At 38.0% G+C, this 24,651-nt stretch overlaps 1 protein-coding gene across 6 annotated transcripts in view; it reads right to left on the reverse strand.

The window, feature by feature from the left end:
- MON2 (MON2 homolog, regulator of endosome-to-Golgi trafficking) overlaps positions 1–24,450 on the reverse strand; it is a 115,556-nt gene extending 91,106 nt beyond the window's left edge. For 4 of the 6 annotated variants that reach the window (XM_005680247.3, XM_005680246.3, XM_013963913.2 and 1 more), the window contains exons 1-2: positions 23,937–24,450; positions 7,692–7,755 (exon numbers count right to left, since the gene is read on the reverse strand). In XM_005680247.3, the coding sequence (XP_005680304.1) occupies positions 7,692–7,755; positions 23,937–24,047 (175 nt within the window). In that variant the 5' untranslated portion in view covers positions 24,048–24,450. Of the gene's footprint in view, positions 1–2,224; positions 2,306–7,691; positions 7,756–23,936 lie in introns of all 6 variants that reach the window. The other 2 variants (XM_018047996.1, XM_013963914.2) reach the window with 2 other exon arrangements.

Consider the following 24,651-nt stretch of genomic DNA (forward strand, 5'->3'; position numbering starts at 1 on the left):
TTCTCCCAAAGCTTCTTTATGGTATGGCAAATAAAGACTACTATTCCCTACAGCATGCTCTGTAAAATCCTTCAGTATGCCAGCATAAATCACAGCTAAGAGATAGCAAATATTATTGGCAATGAACGTGTTTCCAAAAAACAGCTCCCTTGCGTTATTTCCTTGCTTTCTTGTGCATCAAGGTTCTGCTTCAAAACCAGAGACATAAAATTTCCATAACAATGTCACAAAACATTTTTATGAGTGATTAAAAGATGACAATAAAGCTCAAAAAATACTATTCTGAAAAAGTAAATATCCTGCTATATTCAATTCTGCCAAAATCACTGAAGTCTGATGCCACCCCAACTCTGCAGAACATTCCAAATTATTAAATCTTGTTCAAATATAAGTTTTCAATACTAGTAAGTTGCATTTAAAACTTTTATGACATTAACACGTGTTTCTCATTTGAGTATCATAATACTCATGCAGAGTTTATAGGGCATGATCTGAACCCAGTGACACAATAAGTAGGTGGCAAAACCAGAATCCAAAAATATGTCTTCTAATCCCTGGTTCACTACTCTTTCCACAACATTATGCTGCCACTCTTTAAGGCAAACAGCATATGATGCAAATGGAAATTAAAAGTTAAAAGTGTTCAAAAGAAACCAATGAAACATTTCAAAGCTGTCTGCCTAAAGTCATCAGAAGAATGAAGGAAAGGGAATCTGTCTCCATAGAAGGAAACACAGTGAACTTCTACAGAATCTCTGATGACAATTATTTTAAGACACACGTATATCACCAGAAAGAAAATCAGGGCCAATTACCTATGCTAATTAAACAATGATACAATACTTTCCAATCACAATTTTTCCTCATAATTTCATCCTTTAGGTCAAGAAGGCCATTGTTATTTCTTATTTTTTTGGTAACAGTCCTTCTAACAGGTGTAAGGTGATACCCTCATTTGCCTTTGATTTGCATAGCACTAATGATTAATGATGCTGAGCATCTTTTCATGTACCTGTTGGCCATCTGTATGTATTCTTTGAAAAAAAATGTCTATTTAGAACTTCTATCCATTTTTTAGTTGGATTGTTTGCAATGCCTCATTGCTTGAGAGCACTTCACTACTGTCTCTGAGATATTCTTCTAAGCTAATGACACCCATTCCGCATGCTTTGATGCCGGCGTTTTCTGATCTTACCATAAGATGTTAACAGGAAGTTTCTGCACAACAAGGGTAACATTTCAAATAACAAAACTTACATGATATCAACAATGCATGCAACTCAACTGATGTGATAGTATCAACAACTATGAACAAGTTCACTGAAAAAGACAACTACAAAAGTATCTGGCCCACAGTGATTCTAAGAAACCATCAGCTGTAAAATGCATGCTAATTTGGGGAATATTAACATGTGAAAAAAACTGTCTTATCTTAGAATGAATAAAATAAGGTGAATTATACATTCAGTCACAGCTATTCAGCTCTATCAAGCTGAGTTAAAATTAATGTAGTAATGAAAATAATTTTTAACGATATTTTAATGTAACTCAAAGGTATCCATCCTTTCTACTTTTTTCCTCCCAGTTTATGTGAGAATATAATGATCAAAGGAAATTTCTATATTATCCAAAACAGATGATCAACAATAATCAAAATGGAAAACCTATTGATCTATTCTGTTTTTTGAAGCATAATGTGAAAAACAGAAACATATCTACCAGATCTAGATCACAATGAAGATAAAGATCCTTTTTTAAAAGTTGCTAATTATTTTTCTCTTCTAAATGTCATAATGATCCTAAGAATCAGAAATTAATCCTAGTCTTCTAACTGGGCAATTGCTACTTTCTCTTTATAAACAGTAATTTTAATTATATGCATCTTAAGGGTGGCTTCACATAAAAACCTTCCTATAGGTTTAGAGTTTAGAGATCACATTGAGGAAAAGGCTGTGCAAAAATATAAAGCAACATGTATGTTGCTTTAATCATTTTTTTAAAAATCTAGGGGAAAAAAGAGGAAAAGGTCAATGGTTTTTAATCAAAACCTGTGTGTGTTGGGGGGGTGGTGAGGTGAGGAGGAGTGTGTGGAGAGAAGGGAAAAAAGAAAAAGTTTAGTTTCTACATAAGTCCCTTCAGAAGCACAACTCCTTTAATAGACTGAAACTCTGTGTTTATTTCCAAATTGTGTAACTGTGAGATCAAATGATGTACTTTCACACACCTGAAAGAGATCCAGCAGGTCCCCATATCCTAGGGGTTTCCTTGCTCTGAGCAGTTTCACTGCAAAATTGCAGGTTTTATCCTGGAAAGAAAGAATTAAACTAGGGTACCCCACTATGAATCACACTAACAGGGGTTAATAAAAGGTTTTTAAAATGTTACCAGTCATTAAATGACAAACTATAGCTCTTGTGAAAGAAATAAAATGTGATGGACACATAACTGCTATCCTCAAAACCTTTAAAATCTAATTATGGGAAAAACTGATACTTCAAACACTAAAAAAAGTTTAATGGTTCAAAATATCTGAAAATATTTTAAATGATTCAATATGAGGACAAATAAAATTATGAACAGTGTCATCATAAAAGTACATTACAGGTAAATGAAGGATTATTCAACAAATGATGTTGCTACAGTCAGTAATTCAGCAAAAGAAAAAACACCTAGGTCCTCGTGTAACTCTGTATTATTAAGAAAAATATCAAACTGTAGAAAAACAAGAAGAAAGTAAAAGCGACTATCAACTACATGGAAGGAGAAAGACTACTTAAGTATAGAGCAAGAAATCAAAAAAGTTAGATTATGTAAAAATAAAAAGCACCTAGATAAAAAACTATGGAGAAGGCAATGGCACCCCACTCCAGTACTCTTTTGCCTGGAAAATCCCATGGACGGAGGAGCATGGCAGGCTTCAGTCCACGGGGTCTCTAAGAGTAGAACACAACTGAGCGACTTCACTTTCACTTTTCACTTTCGTGCCTTGGCAAAGGAAATGGTAACCCACTCCAGCGTTCTTGCCTGGAGAATCCCAGGGCCGGGGGAGCCTGGTGGGCTGCCGTCTATGGGGTCACACAGAGTCAGACACGACTGAAGCGACTTAGCAGCAGCAGATAAAAAATTAAGAAGTAAATAATGCAGATAATATGATATAAACATGAGAAATTCATATTTTGCTATATAAATAGCTCAAATACTTGATAAAGAAAACACAAAAACTCCAAAAAAAACCTAAAATGAAAAAATAATATATTCAGAGAAAAATGTTCAACATTAAAAAGAAATGTCAATTAAAATGAGAAGTCATTTGCTTGTTCAAGGACTGAAAAGATTTTTTAAAATAGTAATCTTACAAGGATGCTATAAAAATATATTCACATATAGTTGGTAAAGGCATAAACTTTTATCTTTTTAGAAAGCAGTGATGAAAAATTTCAAGAACAGGTTCATATCCTTTAATAATTTTATTCCTAGAAATGTATCTTAAAGAAATAGTTCAAATACTGAAACATACCTAAGTTACAATCACTTGCTGAAATATTTTGGAACAATTTTAAAAATTAGAAAATATGGTATCAAAAAAAGTATTATATAATAAAGGCAGGATAAAAATTAAAATTTGTTTTTTTTTAAAGGGGGGGAAAGAATAAAGAAAAACACATTATGTGGCAGAGAAAGCTCTTCGATTCATTAGGTCAATTTGTTAGCAAGCAATAAAGTACAGCCCCCCGTATCTTCTATCCTGGGTTACAGTAGCAGTCTACCAACAGACCCCTTCTGTACTGATGATGCACTGAAATATGCCTTTCACACTGCTGTCAGAGTAATGTACAGTGTATAAAAATACTTATATGAAAGTGTCACCTCCCTAATTCAAACTCTTTCCATCAAGCTACTCAGGAAGTCACACAATGGCAGTAGTTGGACAGGTACCCAAACAGACCAAACTTTTATACCTCATGCATTTAAGTAACTTCCCTTACTTATTACTCCTACACCTTATTTGCCTGGATAACTCCTTTTCGAGCATCAAGACTCAGCTTCATAGTCTCAGGTTGGATTAGGAGTCTTCCTGATATTCTTATAACAGGCCCATCTATACTTCCACCTGACATTTACCATATAAGCCTCAGAATTTTCTGTTTAGAATCTGTCTCCTTCATTACTCTGTTAACTGGCTGACATGATCCAAATATGACAAAATTCATGTACTCAATCATAACACGTAAAATGAAAGAGAGGTTGAAAGTATACTAGTGGCAACACTCAAAGAGTCTTACTTGCATTTTGGAGTGACTCATTTAGTAGCCTACATTTAAGGAGGGCTTGGCAACCCACTCCAGTACCCATGCCTGGAAAATTCCATGGATGGAGAAGCCTGGTGGGCTATAGTCCATGGGGTCGCAAAGAGTTAGACACAACTGAGGGACTTCACTTCACTATTATTTCCCATGTAATGCGCCATCTAGCAGCAATGTAAGGAAGAATAAGATATTGATCCTGACCTCAAGAAGTATGTCTTCAGGAAGGGAAAATTTCTGACAAAGAGCTCCAAAAAGTAAATGAAGGAGCAGGTAAGCTAAATAGAATAAATGGTACAAACATACGTTTCAAATATAGTTCTTGCATTAACACACAGATTGTAGATGAATTATATTACCCATCTTTGTATTTCTACCAGTGATTCTTACATAATTATTTATTAAGAATATGTTATATGGGATATTCTATGGATGTTTGTTAAATATCACAGATATATAGACTGATAAAACAGAATATATTGAATAAAATCAGCAGATAAATAACACTTCAATGTCAGAAAAAAATTCCAAAGTATATTTACTCATTGCTACTGAAATTAGAGAATTTTTAGCAATAAGACTGTATAGATATGAAAAGAATGAGGGAAACTGTAAGGACAGAAGAACAAAAGTCATACATAATGATTATCTGTGTAAAAATGTTCTCTATATACTGACAGTAGTTGAAAGCGGTGTTAGGTGGATATAATTGTTACAGTTTTGAGTCGGGGTTAAATATACAATTTTAAAAGATTGCACAACTTCATTGATTTCCTTATTTCCAATATTTATTCAAATAGCAGATTCTCTGTTTATATAATTTCTGTGTAACACCCATCTTCTCAGTCAAGTTCACGTATATTTATTGTAAGCTAGGATAACAAAAACAATTTATAATATATGATAGTCAAATGTAAGATTAAGGCATTTGGCCTTGTAAATGAAAAACTTCATGTTGCTATCTCTCACTTGCAGTTTTAAAGAAAAAGGCAATGTTGAGATAATGATCTGTATATGTGCATTGATGCTGACATTACCTGGCATAGCATTCCACTTATGTCAGCATTCATGACAGCAGTGAAAACAAAGAAAAATAAACATTAAAGGAGGATGCTTAAAAGAAGTGGAGATGTAAAGCAAAGATTTATTCTACAATGTAAATAACCTTCCCTTGGAAAATAAATCTAAGAAAACTCAAGTTGGTTAAAATCTATGCTAAGTACTGTTTCCTCTGACAAGCGACCCTAACTAAGGGTTCTAATTTTTATAGCAATCTTTCTTATTTTCTGAATATTTCCCATATCACTTGAGACTCTTCAGTTGTTTGATATCTTTCACATCCATTACAGCATAAAAGTGGTAACCTATAGTCTTTAGAGAAGTAAACATTTCTCAGGAAATTTTAAAAAAGTTACCAAAAAAATTTTCTCAATATTAACTATACCCTGAATTAAGTACTTGAGAAATGACACACTGACTAATTTAAACTCGTCCCTTTTTCTTTGGAGCCCATGATTTTTCAAGATGACAGTGGTCTAAAATCATAAATTTTTACTGATCAATCAACTGCTGTAAATACTTGGCCAGAACACTACGAAAAGTTTAAATGCTAATATAACTCCTCGAGTACATGGTTCTGGATACTATGGATATTAAAGCAAGAATTATTAATTTTATGTGCATAAGGATTTGTTCTAACCTGATTGTAATAAAGCTAACTGAATTAAAATGAAATTAACAGTCCACTTAAATATTAAATTCATAGTAACTGAGGAAAAATTTTTTTTATTTGTCCTTAGTATGAATTAGACATTTTACGTGGTACAGAACTCTGTAACAGACAGTGATCCTCTGAAGAAAACAGTCTTTATCAACTACAGACTCAATGAAAATTTCTATTACTGAAGAAGAATTAAGGACTTACCATAATATCAGCAATGACAGAAACAAAAGCAAATATTTGCAATGACATTCTAATATAATTGGCCTATGACATCTCCAACTTAAAAACACCCATGTCCATAATTTATCTTGAAACAATTTCCTCATGGTAGCTAATCTGCCCAACATGCGTCTCCCAGACCCACTTGCCCATCCTCCCAGTCCAACCACATATACCTTTGCCTTTACCCACCACTTCACTCTACCCCTCTACTCAGTAAGCACACAGAGCATTATTCAATGCTGTGAATAATGTTATATAGCTCTTTGGTGTTTCATCAGAATATTCAAAATCAGAGGAGCTGTGAGAAACAGATGCAACTTAGCAGGGCTAACCCTAAGGTGGCAAATGAAATCCACTCTTACCTGTCACCCTTAAACTAGCCCCAAACATCTTCATTTCATTTTGAAATATTCTTTAAAATTTTGCCCTTTAGGAATTTACTGGTATGCTTCTCTAAAAAGCGTAAAGAGACTTAAGAGTTGTATTGGTTCTTCACTATTTGGACTTGGTGTAAATCAGTTTAATAGGACTGCTTTTCTCCTGTAACTAGCTGAGAACTACAGCACCACTGGAATTGGAAATGCACGTGAAGGATCAGCGAAGCAAGCAGCAGTTGAGCACAAGCACTTGGAAGAGAGCAGCCAGTGTGGAAACCTCACAGTACCACGGCAGCACACTGCAGCAGGAAGAACATGGGCTCTGAACAGCCCGGGAGGTGAATTTGATTCCACCACTCACCAAGTGACCAACCTTAGGCCACTAAATCTCTCTGCATTTCAATTTGCTCTACTATTAAAAAAAGAATATTTCTTCACAAGGTTGTCCTATATAAGATCAAGTGGCACAAACGCCTCACATGTAACAGATTCTCAAAAATGCCAGTTTCCTTCCTTTGCATGATAGAGGCAAGAACAGAAAGGCAGGAAGAAAAAGAGGCGGCGGACTGAGTATCAAAAGGGTGCCAGAGAGAAACTTTTGAAAATTTCTCCCCCAAAACTAGGATCAATCAAAAAAAATGTTACATCTATATAACGCCCTGCTTATTTCAAAGATAAAAGAGATCTGGGAAGGTGGTCTGAGAACCAATCTTTCTTTCAATACAACAAATATTAATTGAATGCCTTTTATGGGTAAGGTGTATCTTAGGTGATTGACAAGAGGAGGAAGAGAATTCAAAGATGAGTATGAAAAATCTTTGCCTTTAAGGAGTTAGTAGTTTTAAGCTTTCTGATTTCAGAGAACAGTATAGCATTCATCTCTGAGACACCCAATTAGATCATAAATTAGGGACTTTTGCATGTTCTTTATCATTATGGATAGCATAATGGAAGAGGAGCATAAGGAAGAGATGCTATTAAAAAAAAACTGATGGGTTTTAAGATTCTACTTTTACCATTAGTCAAACTTTCATTAATTGTTGAATTTTTAATGCAAAAAATTACCTGCCAAAATTTCGGTGTTTCGTGCAGCTATTGTTTTAACTTTTATTATTCCTGATTCAGCAGCCTGCAAGAATAAAAATAATTAGAACATAAAACTTACTAATGACATGAATTATCTAGGGGAAAGAAATCATGTATGATACAATCTCAAGCACAGAGTCAGTCACTACTATCTTTTTTATTTTACAAACTTCAGATACTATAGTCTAGTAGTGAAACATACACTAAATGTAATAAAGTATGATTAACTTGATTATTCTCACGCAAACTCTGCATTGCAAAAGCATATTGCCTTTCTATGCCTTCGACTGCATCTGAAATACCCTAAATCCTCACACTTAAATCTTCAGAAAATAAAAAATAATGAAATCGAAGACTAATGAAAAAAATAGATTTTCTCTTTCCCATTTCACACTTCTCTCTCAATAATAAAAAAAAAATTTGAAAAACACTGCAAACTCAAGTAAAATCGCTTTGAATTAGAAGAGAATGAATAACCAAGAACCCTGTCATTACTTTTAGGCTGTGCTTTTTTAAAACATTCAGTTTTCATAAGGTGTCTACATCATTTCAGCATAATTGAGCTGGCAGTATTTGACAGTCATATGGCATTTTACACTATGCCACAGGACTGTGCTGTCCAATATGGTAGCCACTGGCTACATGGGACTAGGCTTCCCCAGTGGTCCAGTGGTAAAGAATCCACCTGCCAATGCAGGAGACGAGAGTTCGATCCCAGGGCTGGAAGGATCCCCTGGAGAAGGAAATGGCGACCCAGTCGAGTATTCTTGCCTGGAAAATTCACGGGACAGGGGACCCTGACAGGCTACAGTCCACGGGGTCTCCAAGAGTCAGACACGACTTAGCAATTAAACATGCACATATGACTACTAAGCACTTTATATGTGGCTACTCAAACTGAGTTGTGTTAAATATTATATATCATTAACACTAAATGTTTCTTTTTACTTTTTAAATGCAATTTAAAATTACACACATGGACTGCATATGTTGCCCACATTATACTTCTACTGGACACTGCTAACATACAATATTGATATATAACTTCCATTATAGAAACTCAGGACATTTTTACTATTAAGAAACATGCCTATTTCATACTTAAACTGGTGACTATACCTCCAAAAATAATATACAAGTATTCATATACTATTTCAAGTTTTCCTATTAACTTGCTTGCTACTTGTTCATTTATTCTGTTATCTCTTAACATTTACTAAAGGACAAGTAGTAGAAGGCACTAAAGTTTTTAAAATAATCATGGAAGAACTCAGCATCCTATAGGTTATTAGGCTGAGGAGCAGTGGGTTGATGCATAAAATGAATGACCCATTGTAGGCTATACAATGTATACCTTTGTCATTTTGTGGAATTCCAAGCACGTGAAGCCCTTGTCTGTGATTAGAGAATTTCCAACTTCACTGTTCAGCAGAGACAGTAGTAATGGGCTCAGTGGCAATGAGTTTTGCAGTGGTTCTTAGCTGTTCAGCCTCCTCTCATTCCTGTACTTTCTAAGGTTGGCTTCATCCAGTCTTCTACCAATTCTACGAGCCCCTCAATGTTCTATCAGTAAACTTCATTTCCACTTACATCAGCCCAAGTTAGTTTCCATTGCTTACAACTAAGAAGCCTAATGGATATCTAGGACTTTAAGAAACTTTAAGAAATGGAAATGTTTCGAATTAAATGCACATGGCTACTAGCAGAAAAATGTAGTCAAAATAAATTTCTTCATGGAGAGATTATTGATTTTCTGATTATCTAGGGGCAATGTATATTAGAACACCAGATGCTTTAAAAAATAATCATGATGCCCAGATTGCTGCTGCTGCTGCTGCTAAGTCGCTTCAGTCGTGTCTGACTCTGTGCGACCCCACAGACGGCAGCCCAACAGGCTCCCCCGGCCCTGGGATTCTCCAGGCAAGAACACTGGAGTGGGTTGCCACTACCTTCTCCAATGCATGAAAGTGAAAAGTGAAAGTGAAGCCGCTCAGTCATGTCTGACTCTTAGCGACCCCATGGACTGCAGCCTACCAGGCTCCTCCATCCATGGAATTCTCCAGGCAAGAATACTGGAGTGGGGTGCCATTGCCTTCTCCAGGTTGCAAACCATTCCAAAAACTACATCAGAATGACTGACAGTGGGAGTCATGCATTGGCATTTTTAAAAATTTTCAGGTGATTCCAACATGGGGCAAAATTTAAGAGGCTATTGTAATAATGTAAGCAAAAGATGATGGTGGATAGGCCTGAGGTGATAATGACTGAGATGGTAAGGAGTGGTCAGATTCTGGATCTAGTATGAAGATGTACAAGGCAAAACAAACCTACTACTATAAAAATTCAGTAACACTGAAATTATTACGTATACTGTTATATTCATACACTCCACTTTAAATGTCTCAAGTAATTTTCTTACTAAGTCAATTGAAATTAATCTATGGTCACTGAACTTTCTTCCATCAACATTTCAAATGTTCAAACTCTCTCCCTCCTTACTATGGCCCTCTGTACTGTGCCTATGCGCAAATTCAATATTTCATTCTACTTCAATCAACAGATATCAAAATAAATCATCATAAATCCAATGTAATCTGTTCTAACTTTCTGAATTCTAGTCAGTTTCTAAAATCAGTCCTGTAGCATGCTGGATGCTACATGTCAGTAATGGATTTCAGATTTGCCAGATGCTATTTTAATCTCCTCAAATAAATAAGAACTGACCCATGTATGAATCATAAACAAGTATAAATAATGAAATTATAAGTATAATATATGTTTAACAAATATTTTTATACATCCACACAATAAGGAAAGCAATGAATGTTTATCCTTTAGTTCCAAAGTAACAAGTGTTTTAAAAGGTATATAAACTCAAGAAATCATCAAAAGGACTGTTTATTAACTCACATGTAATTGGACCTATACTACAGCTCCTAATTTTTTTCATCCAACTTTCTATTGTGAAACTTTGAAACTGTACCACCACCCTATTCTCACTGGCACCCTGTGTTGCTGGAAAGTTTCATTACCAATGTTTATTGACAACACTTGTACATCACGGCCCCCTCACCTCATGCACTGCTACTTCATACCTCAGCCTAGCAGACATCTTCAAGAGTGCCCTGTATAAATGGAAGTATTCAGACTCAGATTTCCTTCTATTTATCAAAGATTGTCTGTGTGAAGAAAATCTTTAACTTCTTGCTTTAAAAGTAACCCCTACTCTGATTAGACACTTACAGATTAGATACTTATATATCCATAGGGGAACTACTCAACTGTAAATATAGTTATTTTCCTGAATTGGGCCTCATTAAAACAAAAAAAAAAAATACAAAGTCCCAGTTCTGTAGAATTTAATAGGGATGATACAGGTTATGGTGGGTAGTCTAAAATCTCTATCCCCCAAGGGCAATCTATGAATTGGGTAACAAAGCCAAAAGTATTAAATACACTGCAGCATTTAATATTTGTTAATCTTAAAATTAATGTCTCTCAAGAAATATTTTTTTCTCTTTCACAAAATTCTTTGCTGACCCAAACAGACACACCCACCAAGGACTCTGAATATAGAAGCCAGCATTACAGAAAAGATAAGATAGAATGCTAAAATGCTGACTCCTCTTTCAAGACAACACAGAATATCCTTGGCCTAACTTCTCAATAAACTCTTCCTGGGCAATCTCAATCCCACGGTTTGTTACTTTCTAAATACTGAAGAATCCTAAATTATATTCCTTTTCCTTAACTGTCTCCTAAACTATAGGATTTATTACCCTATATTTTTAAAAGACACCTTAAATTCAAGATATTCAAAGATGTTATCACCTAACACGCACACCTCCAACTTCCACCCTAGCCTCAGAAAAGCCGGTTTCTTCTCCCTATAATCTGTTTTTGTGAACAGCAGCAGCAACCATGCAGTCACTGACCAGGTATCTGAGGTTTATCCCTGATTCCACAAATATAATCAGCCACAAAGGCTGCACAGTGAACACATCTTGTGCTTTTTTCCTTCTCAAACGTCATTCCTACACCTCAGTTCAAACTTCTTGCTATCAATCTAAAGTAAGAAATTTCTCCACTTAAAACCTTGTCCTCCATCCATCCTCAATTGTCTCATTCTTCAGTGGCCCACCAAATCCACGACTGGTGGTGTCTCTGAAAACTGAGTAGTGTAAGGACATCTTTCAAAAGGAAAAAAACATAAGTCCCATGGACCTACCCAGTTGCTGACAAATTTAAGTAGGTATAAATAGTAATAAATTATAAATAAACTCCCTATTTTTATAACTCTTAAAATTATAAAGCCAACAAATTCACAAAAAAGTGAGCACTAACTTAATGGGACAAATAATGCTTTGCTGAAATTAAACCACTGCTAACAACATGAAGATGGTGCAGGTGTCTCTCATTCTGGCACCAGGAGCAGTGACAGAAATCATTTCCTCCATAACTTGTTTTTCTATGGCAAGTATCAAAAAGTCCTTCCAGCTCTGTGAGCCATCTATGGTTTGTACCTATGGTTTATTCTGTTTCTCCTATGACATGTCTGTTTCTCCAATCTAGCTGTAAGCCCTGTGAGGATTCATCTCCCCATATGACTAATGCCTATCATTATGCAAACAGAGAATATATATATAAGCTAAGCTAAGCGAAGTCGCTCAGTCGTATCTGACTCTTTGCAACCGCATGGACTGTAGCCTACCAGGATCCTCCATCCATGGGATTTTCCAGGCAAGAGTACTGGAGTGGGGTGCCATTGCCTTCTCCAGGGGATCTTCCTGACCCAGGGATTGAACCCAGGTCTCCCGCATTGTAGGCAGATGCTTTACCAACTGAGCCACGAGGGAAGTCCTGAGGATATATATAAACATTTATAAATAAGCAAAGGAAAAGTTCTAAACAGAGGGAGGGACTTTACTGTCCTCTCATTGAAAAATGAAGAGGAAATTTGATCCAGAGAGTCACATCACCATCACGGCTATAGCTTCACTTCTTTGCCATGCTCTTGGTTCTGTCTTGTTCCATGAGTAGGTTCATCCTCAGGGAGCTCCAAAACTTGGCAATAAAATTAGTTCCAGCCATTCTATACCTCACAACTTCATATGACACTATCCAGAAAGAGAGAAAAGATCTCTTCAAGCAGCACTTGAGGAACAGACAGGAAGCTTTCCCTTCCCAGGAGCACACACTGGCACTGTGTGTGGGTAGAAACAGACATGTGGATATGGAGATTAAATCAGATCAAACTAAACAAGGTATCCTTGAGCACGGGATGGGATTAATTCATCTAAATCCAGAGAGTTGAAAATGAAGGAAAAGTGCAGCCTATCACTGAAGAAAGCAAGAGGGAATGAACGCTAGAAGGGAATCAGCAAATGTCCACTTCTAGAACTCCAGACAAGTTTACAATAATAATAGTAACACTAATACTGCTTCTCTTCACCAAACCCTCTATGTCGTATTTTAAAAAACAAAACAAAAACCGTACTTATTTTTTTTAAACATTTATGGAAGAAGAGTCTCGAAATCAAATTCACCAAAGCCCCAAATTAATTATTCACAGGATATAGCATGAAATAAGAGTTAAAGAAGAAATGTGAAATTCAAGTTAATCGCAACTTAAGGAGAATAATGCACTCAAGAGACTAGGGAGGTATGACATTGCCTTGCAAACTTAGGATTTCAGAACTCAGGTAAAATCAAAAGACCTAAAATCAAGTCCTCACTTGGGAATACCTAATAGATCTAGAACAGTCCCTAAACGACAATATGCTTATAAAACAATTCAGTTCAGTTCAGTCGCTCAGTCGTGTCCGACTCTTTGCGACCCCATGAATTGCAGCACACCAGGCCTCCCTGTCCATCACCATCTCCCGGAGTTCACTCAGACTCACGTCCATTGAGTCAGTGATGCCATCCAGCCATCTCATCCTCGGTCGTCCCCTTCTCCTGCCCCCAATCCCTCCCAGCATCAGAGTCTTTTCCAACGAGTCAACTCTTTGCATGAGGTGGCCAAAGTACTGGAGCTTCAGCTTTAGCATCATTCCTTCCAAAGAAATCCCAGGGCTGATCTCCTTCAGAATGGACTGGTTGGATCTCCTTGCAGTCCAAGGGACCCTCAAGCACTACACTGAAATCAATAAGATCTTCTTCTGTAACATGTAATTAGTCTAAAATCTCAAAGCTCTGAAAAATATATACCTATATGGAACCCTATTCGTAACCTCTGGGCTAAAAAATAAAGACAAAACAAAACAAAAAAACCCTCTAGCTTCTAGCAAACAAATTTTCCTTAACATATCAAATAAAAGACCGAAATGCAGATTATATGTGGATAGCTAACAGTATGTGAACCATGAACTTCCAGATGTTCAAGCTGGTTTTAGAAAAGGCAGAGGAACCAGAGATCAGATTGCCAACATCTGCTGGATCATCAAAAAAGCAAGAGAGTTCCAGAAAAACATCTACTTTTGCTTTATTGACTGTGCCAAAGCCTTTGACTGTGTGGATCACAACAAACTGTGGAAAATTCTTAAAGAGATGGGAACACCAGACCACCTGACCTGCCTCCTGAGACATCTGTATGCAGGTCAAGAAGCAACAGTTAGAACCAGACACGGAACAACAGACTAGTTCCAAATAGGGAAAGGAGTATGTCAAGGCTGTATATTGTCACCCTGCTTATTTAACTTCTATGCAGAGTACATCATGAGAAATGCTGGTCTGGATGAAACACAAGCTGGAATCAAGATTGCTGGGAGAAATATCAATAACCTCAGATATGCAGATGACACTACCCTTATGGCAGAAAGCAAAGAACAACTAAAGGGCCTCTTGATGAAAGTGAAAGAGGAGAGTGAAAAAGTTGGCTTAAAACTCAACATTCAGAAAACAAAGATCATGGCATGTGGTCCCATCATAGTCCCATCACATGGCAAATAGATGGGGAAACAATGGAAACAGTGAGAGACTTTATTTTGGGGAGCCAAAACCACTGCAGATGGTGACTGCAGCCATGAAATTAAAAGATGCTTGCTCCTTGGAAGAAAAGCTATGACCAACCTAGACAGCATATTAAAAAGCAGAGACATGACTTTGCCAACAAAGGTCCGTTTAGTCAAAGCTATGATTTTTCCAGTAGTTATGTGTGGATGTGAGAGTTGGACTATAAAGAAAGCTGAGTGCCAAAAAATTGCTGCTGCTGAACTATGGTGTTGGAGAAGACTCTTGAGAGTCTCTTGGACTGCAAGGACATCCAACCAGTCCATCCCAAAGGAAATCAGTCCTGAATATTCATTGGAAGGACTGATGCTGAAGCTGAAACTGCAATACTTTGGCCACCTGATGTGAAGAATCAACTCATTGGAAAGACCCTGATGCTGGGAAAAACTGAAGGTGGGAGGAGAAGGGGACGACAGAGGATGAGATGGCTGGATGGCATCACTGACTCAATGGACATGAGTTTGAGTAGGCTCCGGGAGTTGGTGATGGACAGGGAGGCCAGGCATGCTGCAGTCCATGGGGTTACAAAGAATCGGACACGACTGAGCAACTGAACTGAACTGATATATATGGTATGCCTATATATACAGTATCCCTTTCTTCTTCTTTAAAAATTTAATCTCCAACAAGTATCTAATCAGTACTTCTCAGATATACAAATGCTTTGAACTATGACAGACAGAGGAGAAGGCCAACAGCATCCCATTCCAGTACTCTTGCCTGGAAAATTCCATGGATGGAGGAGTCTGGTAGGCTGCTGCCCACGGAGTTGCGACGAGTTGGACACGACTGAAGTGACTTAGCAGCAGCAGCAGCATGACAGACAGAAGAATAAAAAAGATGCAAAACTGACACTCCTTAAGGAGTTATTTAGAAAAGAAAATATCATAGCAAAAGGTAAGAACGTAAGAGTTATAGGGAAACGACATAAAATAAGTTTCAGTGAAGGTTAAGAAAACATGTCAGCTTGAAAAGCCTGGGCAGGAGCTGCAACTATTCCTGACCAGCAACCAGCTAGTACATGGCATACAGCAGGTCTTCAAAAATTACTTTATGAACAAGTGAAAGAATAAAGGAATGAGTAAATGAGGGATGAAATGAGAACATTATCTCTAAAGCTGGTTCACTCATGTAACAAATGAACAAGCAACATGGGTTAAATTAAGGGTAGGATTTTAACTTTTAAAAGATGGAAGGAGATGATTTTAGGCCAGCAAAAGGGAAAAAAAGCTACCAAAGCCACATCATGGAAGAGGGAAGGAGTAGGGCATATTTGGAAAATGAAGAGCAAGCAACAGAGTTTGGCTTAAGTATAAAGGGATTTGAGGAAAAGTTGAGGGTGATGAAGGAAGGATGGGAAGATCAAGAAGGTCTTAAATGTTATACTGAGGAATTGCGTATGTACAAAGTAGCCATTAAGAATTTCTGAGTTGTACATTAATCTGGTGGTAACATACAGGATGGTCTTTTGTGCCATTAATGAATACCAAAGGCCAGGAATAAGGAATACCTGGGAGCTAGAATAATAGCTAAAACAACAGAAAAGAGTAGAGATACGTTAGAAATCACAAAAGTGGAAGAAACATCTGACAACGGATACAGCATAAAGAGAGCTGAGGAAGAGAACACAGCCAAATACAACTAGAGTAAGCAAGAATAATAAATTCCACTAACGAAGTGAAATGTGGGGATAGGACAAGTTTTAAGAAAAATAAGTTCAATTACCAGAAGTTCTATCTGAAGTATGTGAAAGATACTCCGGTAGATATGTTTAACAACTTATTGGCCAGAGACATTATTAATAGTCTTTTGCTACCTGAATGTTATTGACCAAGTGTTTCAATATTCACTTACATAACAAACTGCCTGTTACAGGTATTAGGTTCTGCAAAAATCCCCTGATCAATAATGCGTTAACAGACAGTTGGAAGCACAGAGCTAAGCTCAGTAAAGAGAGCAGAGGTAACAAAGCAGATTTAGGAGTCATCAGCTCTGAAGTAAGGCCAGAAACAACGGGAGTAGATGCAAGTGCAAAAGAGATGAACACAGATAAGGAAGAGGTCTCCAGACAGAACTTGGGATCCACTTACATGTAAAGAAAAAGAGAAGGAATACTGAGAGAGGAAGGAGAAATAGGAAAGTAGAGTGTTACAAAAGTCAAAACAAGAATGACAAACAGTAACAAACGATGAAGCAAGACAGATACATGGGAAAGATGATAAAAACAAGTATGCTTTAAAGACTGCAACAGGACGAGGTGAAGACGTAAGAAACGGACGCACGTGTGGATTCACGTCCCAGTTCTTTCACTTTCTGGCTTCACTACCCTTTGTAGGGCTTCTCTGGTGGCTCAGACATTTAAGAATCTGTCTGCAATGCAGGAGACCATGGATCAATCCCTGGGTCAGGAAGATCCCTTGGAAAAGGAAATGGCAATCCACTCCAATGTTCTTGCCTGGAGAATTCCATGGACAGAGGAGCCTGGTGGGCTACAGTCCATAGCGTCGCAAGGAGTTGGACACGACTGAGTGACTGATACGCACGCGTACCTTTTGCAAGTTACTGACCTTTCCAAGCCATAGTTTCCTTATACCTGTAAAACTGAAATGCCATATTGCAATACAGTCCATGGATGCAACACTACAAGACAGTATCTCACTCAACTCTGAGTTAACTTAAGGAAGATAAAGGCAGCTTCTCATTGATTTTTGTACTTCCTGCCATGCTTTACACTTTAGAAACAAACTTCTATTAAATTTTAAGAGTAATAACAAAACCTTCTATTTTGTACATGGTTGAAAATAAATTTCCCTGGTGGCTCATATGGTAATAAATATGCCTGCAATGCAGGAGATCCAGGTTCAATCCCTGGGTAGGAAAGATCCCTGGAGAAGGGAATGGCAACCCATTCCAGTATTCTTGCCTGGAGAATTCCATGAACAGAGGAGCCTGGCAGACTCCAGTCCATGGGGTTGCAAAGAGTCTTATTACTACTGCTGTTGCTAAGTCACGCCAGTCGTGTCCGACTCTGTGTGACCCCATAGACGGCAGCCCAACAGGCTCTGCCGTCCCTGGGATTCTCCAGGCAAGAACACTGGAGTGGGTTGCCATTTCCTTCTCCAATGCATGAAAGTGAAAAGTGAAAGTGAAGTCGTTCAGTTGTGTCTGACTCTTAGCGACCCCATGGACTGTAGCCTACCAGCCCCTATGTCCATGGGATTTTCCAGGCAAGATTACTGGAGTGGGGTGCCATTGCCTTCTCCGACTTAGTAGTCTAACTACTACTAAGTAAGTAAGTGAAAGTCATTCAGTTCTGTCCGACTCTTTGTGACCCCATGGACCATGGAATTCTCTAGGCCAGAATATTGGACTGGGTAGCCTTTCCCTTCCCCAGAGGAACTTCCCAACTCAGGGATCGAACCCAGGTCTCCCACACTGCAGGTGTATTCTTCACCAACTTAGCCACAAGGGAAGCCCCAAAATACTACTACTATATAAAAGAAAAAAAAAAAAAAGAAAATATTTCCATTTTTGGAGACTGTCTTCCTTTTTGGTTTATTAGCCTCAAACACTGTCTTTTATGTCTTCCACATCACCAAATCCTAGTGCTAACAATACATTGTTTTTTGACTAAACTATGTTTTCATTGACCTTGACACTCTATTCAATTTCATGAAAGGAAAAATACAATTGTCAAAATCTTAGTTAACAAAAATAAGCTATACACTTTACACTTTAACATTAAATTTCATTGGTTATGGTACTAACTTTCATAAATAAATAAAACATGTCATGGACTAATCAAAAGTTTTTTAAAAAGCTTTCACTATAAAACACTTAGAATATTGTAATAAGCTTGTAAAATTTTCCTAGATGTCTTAGTGAAAATGTTACTGCTTATACTACTCTCAAAGTTAGGATCTAAAATATTTATCAGAAAAAAAATAATTTAATAGACCCTAGGAGTTTAATTGGAGAAGGCGATGGCACCCCACTCCAGTACTCTTGCCTGGAAAATCCTATGGACAGAGGAGCCTGGTAGGCTGCAGTCCATGGGGTCGCAAAGAGTCGGACATGACTGAACGACTTCCCTTTCACTTTTCACTTTCATGCATTGGAGAAGGAAATGGCAACCCACTCCAGTGTTCTTGCCTGGAGAACCCCAGGGCCGAGGGAGCCTGGTGGGCTGCCATCTATGGGGTCGCAAAGAGTCGGACTCGACTGAAGCGACTTAGCAGCAGCAGAGGAATTTAATGTGCCTTTCCTGGAGTAAAGTCAATAGGAGCATAAAAAGAAAAGAGCAGAGTCAAAAATCAAAGATCACTAGCATGTCTGCACAACTATACAGAATTGTATTATAAAGGAAGTCTTGACTAAATGATTTATAACTCCCTAGCACACTTGTCACACTGTTCTGAGTCGTGTTGACACTTTTGAAAATAAATTATGAAAACTAAACAAAACATGGACTTATTCATGTTAATGAGAAGAACACAACTGGTTGCACCATAAACAAATTTCTCTGACCTATGTCAACAGAAAAAAAACTATAGCATGATGTAAGATATTAAAGGAAAACAGTTCCCAATTAAGCATGTAAGCATGATCTAGCCCTCATTATTCACTGTCATAAGGTCCTGAAAATAAGATCTTCACCCTATCAGAAGAGCCAACTGACTTGGGCCTCAGTCCCCAAACAGCTGGTTAAAAAGAGAAAACTGTCATGGTAAGTAGAGGGCATCTCGTTCACCAAAGAGCCCCACTCAGCCAATTAATGCATGTAAAAACCAGACACTGAGGAACTCTGCCACAACAACCTTTGCTTTTTTAGGCAAAAATCCCCTACCAAACAAAACTTGAATGTATAAGAAGCACAAAGTACACAACCTGGGAAGACTACTTGTATGTTATTATATACACCTTCACTGATTCCACTTCATTTAAAAAGAAAGAGACAAAAATCCATCCAAATCCTAATTGTGACCATCTCAAGTCAATGACCTTCACTCCCTTTCCTCTTCTGTCACCCACTTCCCGGATCTCATTACCCTTTAGTGCAGCACTACTTAGCAATCTGAAATCCAATAGCCCCCTTTTGTCCCATCTGTCTTTATCTTTCTAGTTCTCTCACTCCCCAATGCCACTGCTCTTGAATTAAATTGGACCAATTCAATTAAATAGCTGCTACTTCCTTAACCTTTCCATCTTCCAATCCAAGTTGTCTTGGATTGCCTTCTTTGGGAATCCAACCTACATTTCACGATCCATCATCATTTCAACTACTTTTCCTGCCAAGACTCTTAAGTGTTCCAAGTCAATTTCTCCTCCACTTCTACAATATGATCCACTACTCCCCTCAAACTTCCTACCCCACTTCTTTCACCACTAACTACTCCTAGCAACAAGCTTGTTTCCTATCTTACCAAGAAAACAGAGGCCACAGGCCAAACTGTCCACACCTTTCTATCCCTCCACTATGTCCCTTATTCAAATTTATCACGTTCAAATCCATTTTTTTCTCCTTACCTTCCTCTATCAGAAAATAATGTGTCCCTTCTCAGACTGAAAGCCAGTTCATATACTTAAGCACTTGACACTCCAGCTTTCTCGGGGACCTTGCTCTCACCAAGTACTTCCTTTCTCTCCCATACCCGTAACCTTAGTCATCCCAGCTGGCTCTTTCCCTTTGAATGCTCGTACTTTCAGAGTTCCTTCCTTAGCCCTGATATGCTCATTCTGTACACTTTTCCTGTACCATTTTTTCTATTCTTATGGTTTCTACTAACATGTACAACCAATACTCCTAAATCTAAAATTGAGACCTCCTTGTTAAGTGCCAAACCATCATTTTCAAACAGCTACTGATCAGTTCCACCTGGATGTCACACATCAGCTTAAAATAATATTCATCACTACTCCTTTTTCCCAAAACCATTTCCTCCTCTTAATGATTTACAGTTTCCTAAGCCAGAAATCTGGGAGGCATCACAGATTTCTCTTTCTACCTCATAAAAAATGTCATTATGACCTGTTAATTTTACTTGCTAAAGCTCTCTAATCCATACCCAGTCTTTCACCTACATCTACCACAATGCAAGCAACTTTCTGTCAACCCCTACTGTTACCTCAATGCAGACAATCATCCCTAAAATATCTGCTCTCTTTACTTCAATCTCAATCCCCTCTAATTTTTCCCTCCAGTAATGTAAATATAAATTTGATCATATTACTATCTTAAAAACCTTTAATGGCTCCCAATCACCTTCGGTATGAAATTTCTTTTACATGGGATACAAACATGCCATTTTCCTCTGCCTAGCATGACCTCCTCCTTCTGTTGACTGCCTTCTACTTATCCTATAAAGACTCAGCTTAAGAATTACAAACTCACTCTGACCACACTTCTAGGTTCAGTTAGACTCCCCTTATTTGTTTCCACAGAGTAGTGCAAACAGAAATGACCAAAAAGGTTTTATTCATTAAAAACATAAAACCTCAGTTTATAGCTTCTGAGGGCCACTGAATATCAATTACATAGAAGTGATTTTACAAAGCCTTAAAGTAGTTTTTAAGACAAAGTAGAAAAATTTATACAAATATTCCTGAACAAATTAGTGAGTACACTTATGTTTAAAAAAAAGTTACACTGCTGAAACATGAAAATTCATATTTAAGAAAAATGAGGGAAAAAGGACTATTGCTATTATCTAATTACTATAAAATGACAATGAAATAATAGCCCTTATAAAAATAACTTAATATGCAAATTGTTTTATAAATGAAACCAATTAATATGGAAAAAACTATGTAGAAAGTCCAAAGAAAAAAGTATCAGTAAGTAAGACATTATCCTTTATCAACACTCTTTTCTTCTGTTTTTCTAACAGATTTGAAATCTTAAAAAAATGCAGCTCATTATTAAAAAAGTAGAGCCAATCACTATGGCTAAAAAGCTAGAAATTATTAAAGACTAAACAAAGAATGTCTCACTTCATCCTACCTTGTTTAAAAAGTAATGCGAAAGGAGACAACCCTTCCAAAGTACATATGCAGTCATATCTGTATCACATTAAGTTCCTGAGTAGGCTTCCACGTGGGTCAAAATGACAATTTTTCAGGTAATGTTTGAAGACACCAGGAGAATGTTAACCAGCAAACCCGTATACAGATAGAAAAGCTTCTTATACCTAGAAAGGCTTTGCATTAGGGTCCACCAAACACACCTCCCCTTACTGCTCCCCCCAAAAATAAATAACACTAAAAACTCACTAGTTCTCTTTAAGAACAAAAGTCAAATTATGCATCCTTATCAAATTACCAGGGAAAATTAATTCAATCAAAATATTTCTGGAAAGTCAAGCCTCGCTCCTAAAAAACCATCACCATTAGGCTATCACCATTCAGTCTTGTTTCACACCTGTGACACAATTAAGGTTATTTTTCAATTCCTAAAGAACTGTCCTAAGGACAGGACTGAGCGACTGGACTGAATTGACTGAAGCTCATTAGAAGTGCCACAGGTTAAGGAGTCAAAGTTCTTGCATCCATGAAGCATGTACTATATACAAAATTATGTAGCAGAGATAATCACATCAAAAATTATTTTTGTGATAACCTCACAGAATAGGTGTAATTACTAAATACCTTTTTAGTCAAGTTTCAAGTAAAAAAAAAATAATGAGATTTATTGAAAGTTCCTAGGTTAGAAATGCACTGAGTTTCAGAACTTTGTAAATTACAGTGTGGAGCTCTGAATGCATTTTCCAACAGAAATAATGTAATAAATGGCAATTCAATCTCCAAGCTAGCCCACAAAGGCTTATGATTACAGAGGAATCACTACTTCTATAAGTTATTATAAGAACTGGGAATGGCCAGTTCTACAAATTATTGTTAAAATTACAAAATAGGATTTGACATTTTTAAATGAGAGCATTTCCTTGTAACCAGAATAGCCTATTTCCTTAAAAATACTTAAAACAGCCATATTCTTTAAAACTCATAACTTTCAACAGATCACATAGAGAAAATAATGAAAATCGATATTAAAACAAACTATTGACTATCTGAAATAAAACTTGTCATAATATTCATCTTTCCAAAAGTGGAACATCTGGTCTTCATCATTGGGTAGGTAATATTTTCTTACTTTATTTAACAAAATTACTAAATGGAGTTTGTTGGAGAATAATGAGACCAAAGTACAGAAAAATTAAGGTTCCTCAGAAGCCTAAAATTCAAACTTTATTGGGCAAGTTCTAATTATGAAATTGTAGGTATATACCAAACTACATTAAATAGGAATAAGTGTAAAATAACTGCTTTAACAGTTAACTGCTTTAACTATCTTATTTCAGAAATGGGAAAAGAAATTGAGCAGCATCTTTAAAAAGTTTAAGAGACAAAATGGCATCTTAAGAGAAAAAGCTAAGTGACTAAAAGTTAATAATTTCATATATTATTAACTTGAGCCTTTTTAATAATATGCTCCCCCCCCCGAAAGCTTTATCATAATCTAATAAACCCATTCTTTAACTCTATTTTATATCTGAAAGAAAACTGAAGCTGAAAATCGTTAAGTAAGATGTCTTGCGAGCACTTAAATTCAGGTGTATTCTATCTGACTCTAAGCCCAAACTTCTCAGCACATGGTTGCTCATAACAAGGTTTAACATGGTCATTGTGGCTCTTCACTGTCTGTCCTAAGTCAAGTGTTTCTGGATAATTCATTAGTACTTCATGATACTAATAAAGAGTAAAACTGCATGACACTTACCAAGAAGGAAAAAAAGCTACTTTCAATTGAGTGACATATACCAGAAAGCTGAGGAGCACACGCTGTATCACAACTATGATGATTAGTTTTTAGAAGCAACGAACCCAAATTTCTGAATCTGGCTTAACCAACTTCGTGTTTGAAAAAGGCCAGAAAAGAGAAGGGTACCACACACTTAGCTGAATTCGCTGAATCGGCTCACTGCGCGAACTTCGGTGCTAAATCTGGACAGAACACTGCAGCGAAAATCAAAGCGCCTCAGACTTGCCAAAAGAAAACTATAAAACCGCTCGTGAAACAACCCACCGGTTCGCAAATCTGGAAAGGTGAGGGCCAAAGGAGAATTAGACAGGACTGGAGGATGGGACTGAAGGACTGGGTCTAAACAGGATCGGCTACGCTCACCGTGCTTTCTCCCGAAGTCGCCCGGAGCTTACCTCCTTGACCGGTGGGAATTTCTTCTTGCATTCCAGGGACAGGGCCCGCAGGTCGCTCTGCATATTCTCCAGCAGCTTCTTAACCGCCTCGGGGCTGCTGGTGCCAGACATGATCCACCAAGCCCCGTGCCAATTTCTGAGAGGCGCAAACCAACTCTGGCACTCGTCAGTTCCTTAAGGCGACAGACAGCTCCCTTCAGGTGTCTCCGGCCCTAGGGCTATTGGCCCCTAGGACTCCACGGGGGCTCGGCCCGGCCTGGGCAGCGAGCCCGAGAGCCCCCCGCGGCCTCCTCGCAACTGCCCCCGCTCTTATCCTAGGGGCCCCCGCAGTCGCCCCGCCCTGCTACGCTCCGCCGACTGGCGGAGGAGCCCACCAGGTGAGCAGGTCCCTCCCGCTGACGCAGGCTCGGCTTACACCGGTTGTCACCAGCCAAGCTGGAGAGAAGCTTCAGCGCCGTCTGCCCAAGACCCCCAGACTCGCCGACGCCATTAGCCGACTCGCCCACAATTCCGCGCGCGGCCCGGACACGTCAGCTACACTTCCGGGCACAGCGGCCACCGCCTCCGCCGTGGCCAATCCGAGCGTCGAACCGTAGGGTGGGGCGTGGCCAAGGGCGTGGTCACGCTTGGGGCGGGCCCAGATCAGGGCTGGGGCGCTTACATGGGCCCAATTCCCAGCCTCGGAGTCTGCTTAGGGCACAGTTTGCCTCGAACT

This window comes from Capra hircus, chromosome 5 (assembly GCF_001704415.2).
Source record: "Capra hircus breed San Clemente chromosome 5, ASM170441v1, whole genome shotgun sequence".
Classification (NCBI taxonomy): Eukaryota; Metazoa; Chordata; class Mammalia; order Artiodactyla; family Bovidae; genus Capra; species Capra hircus.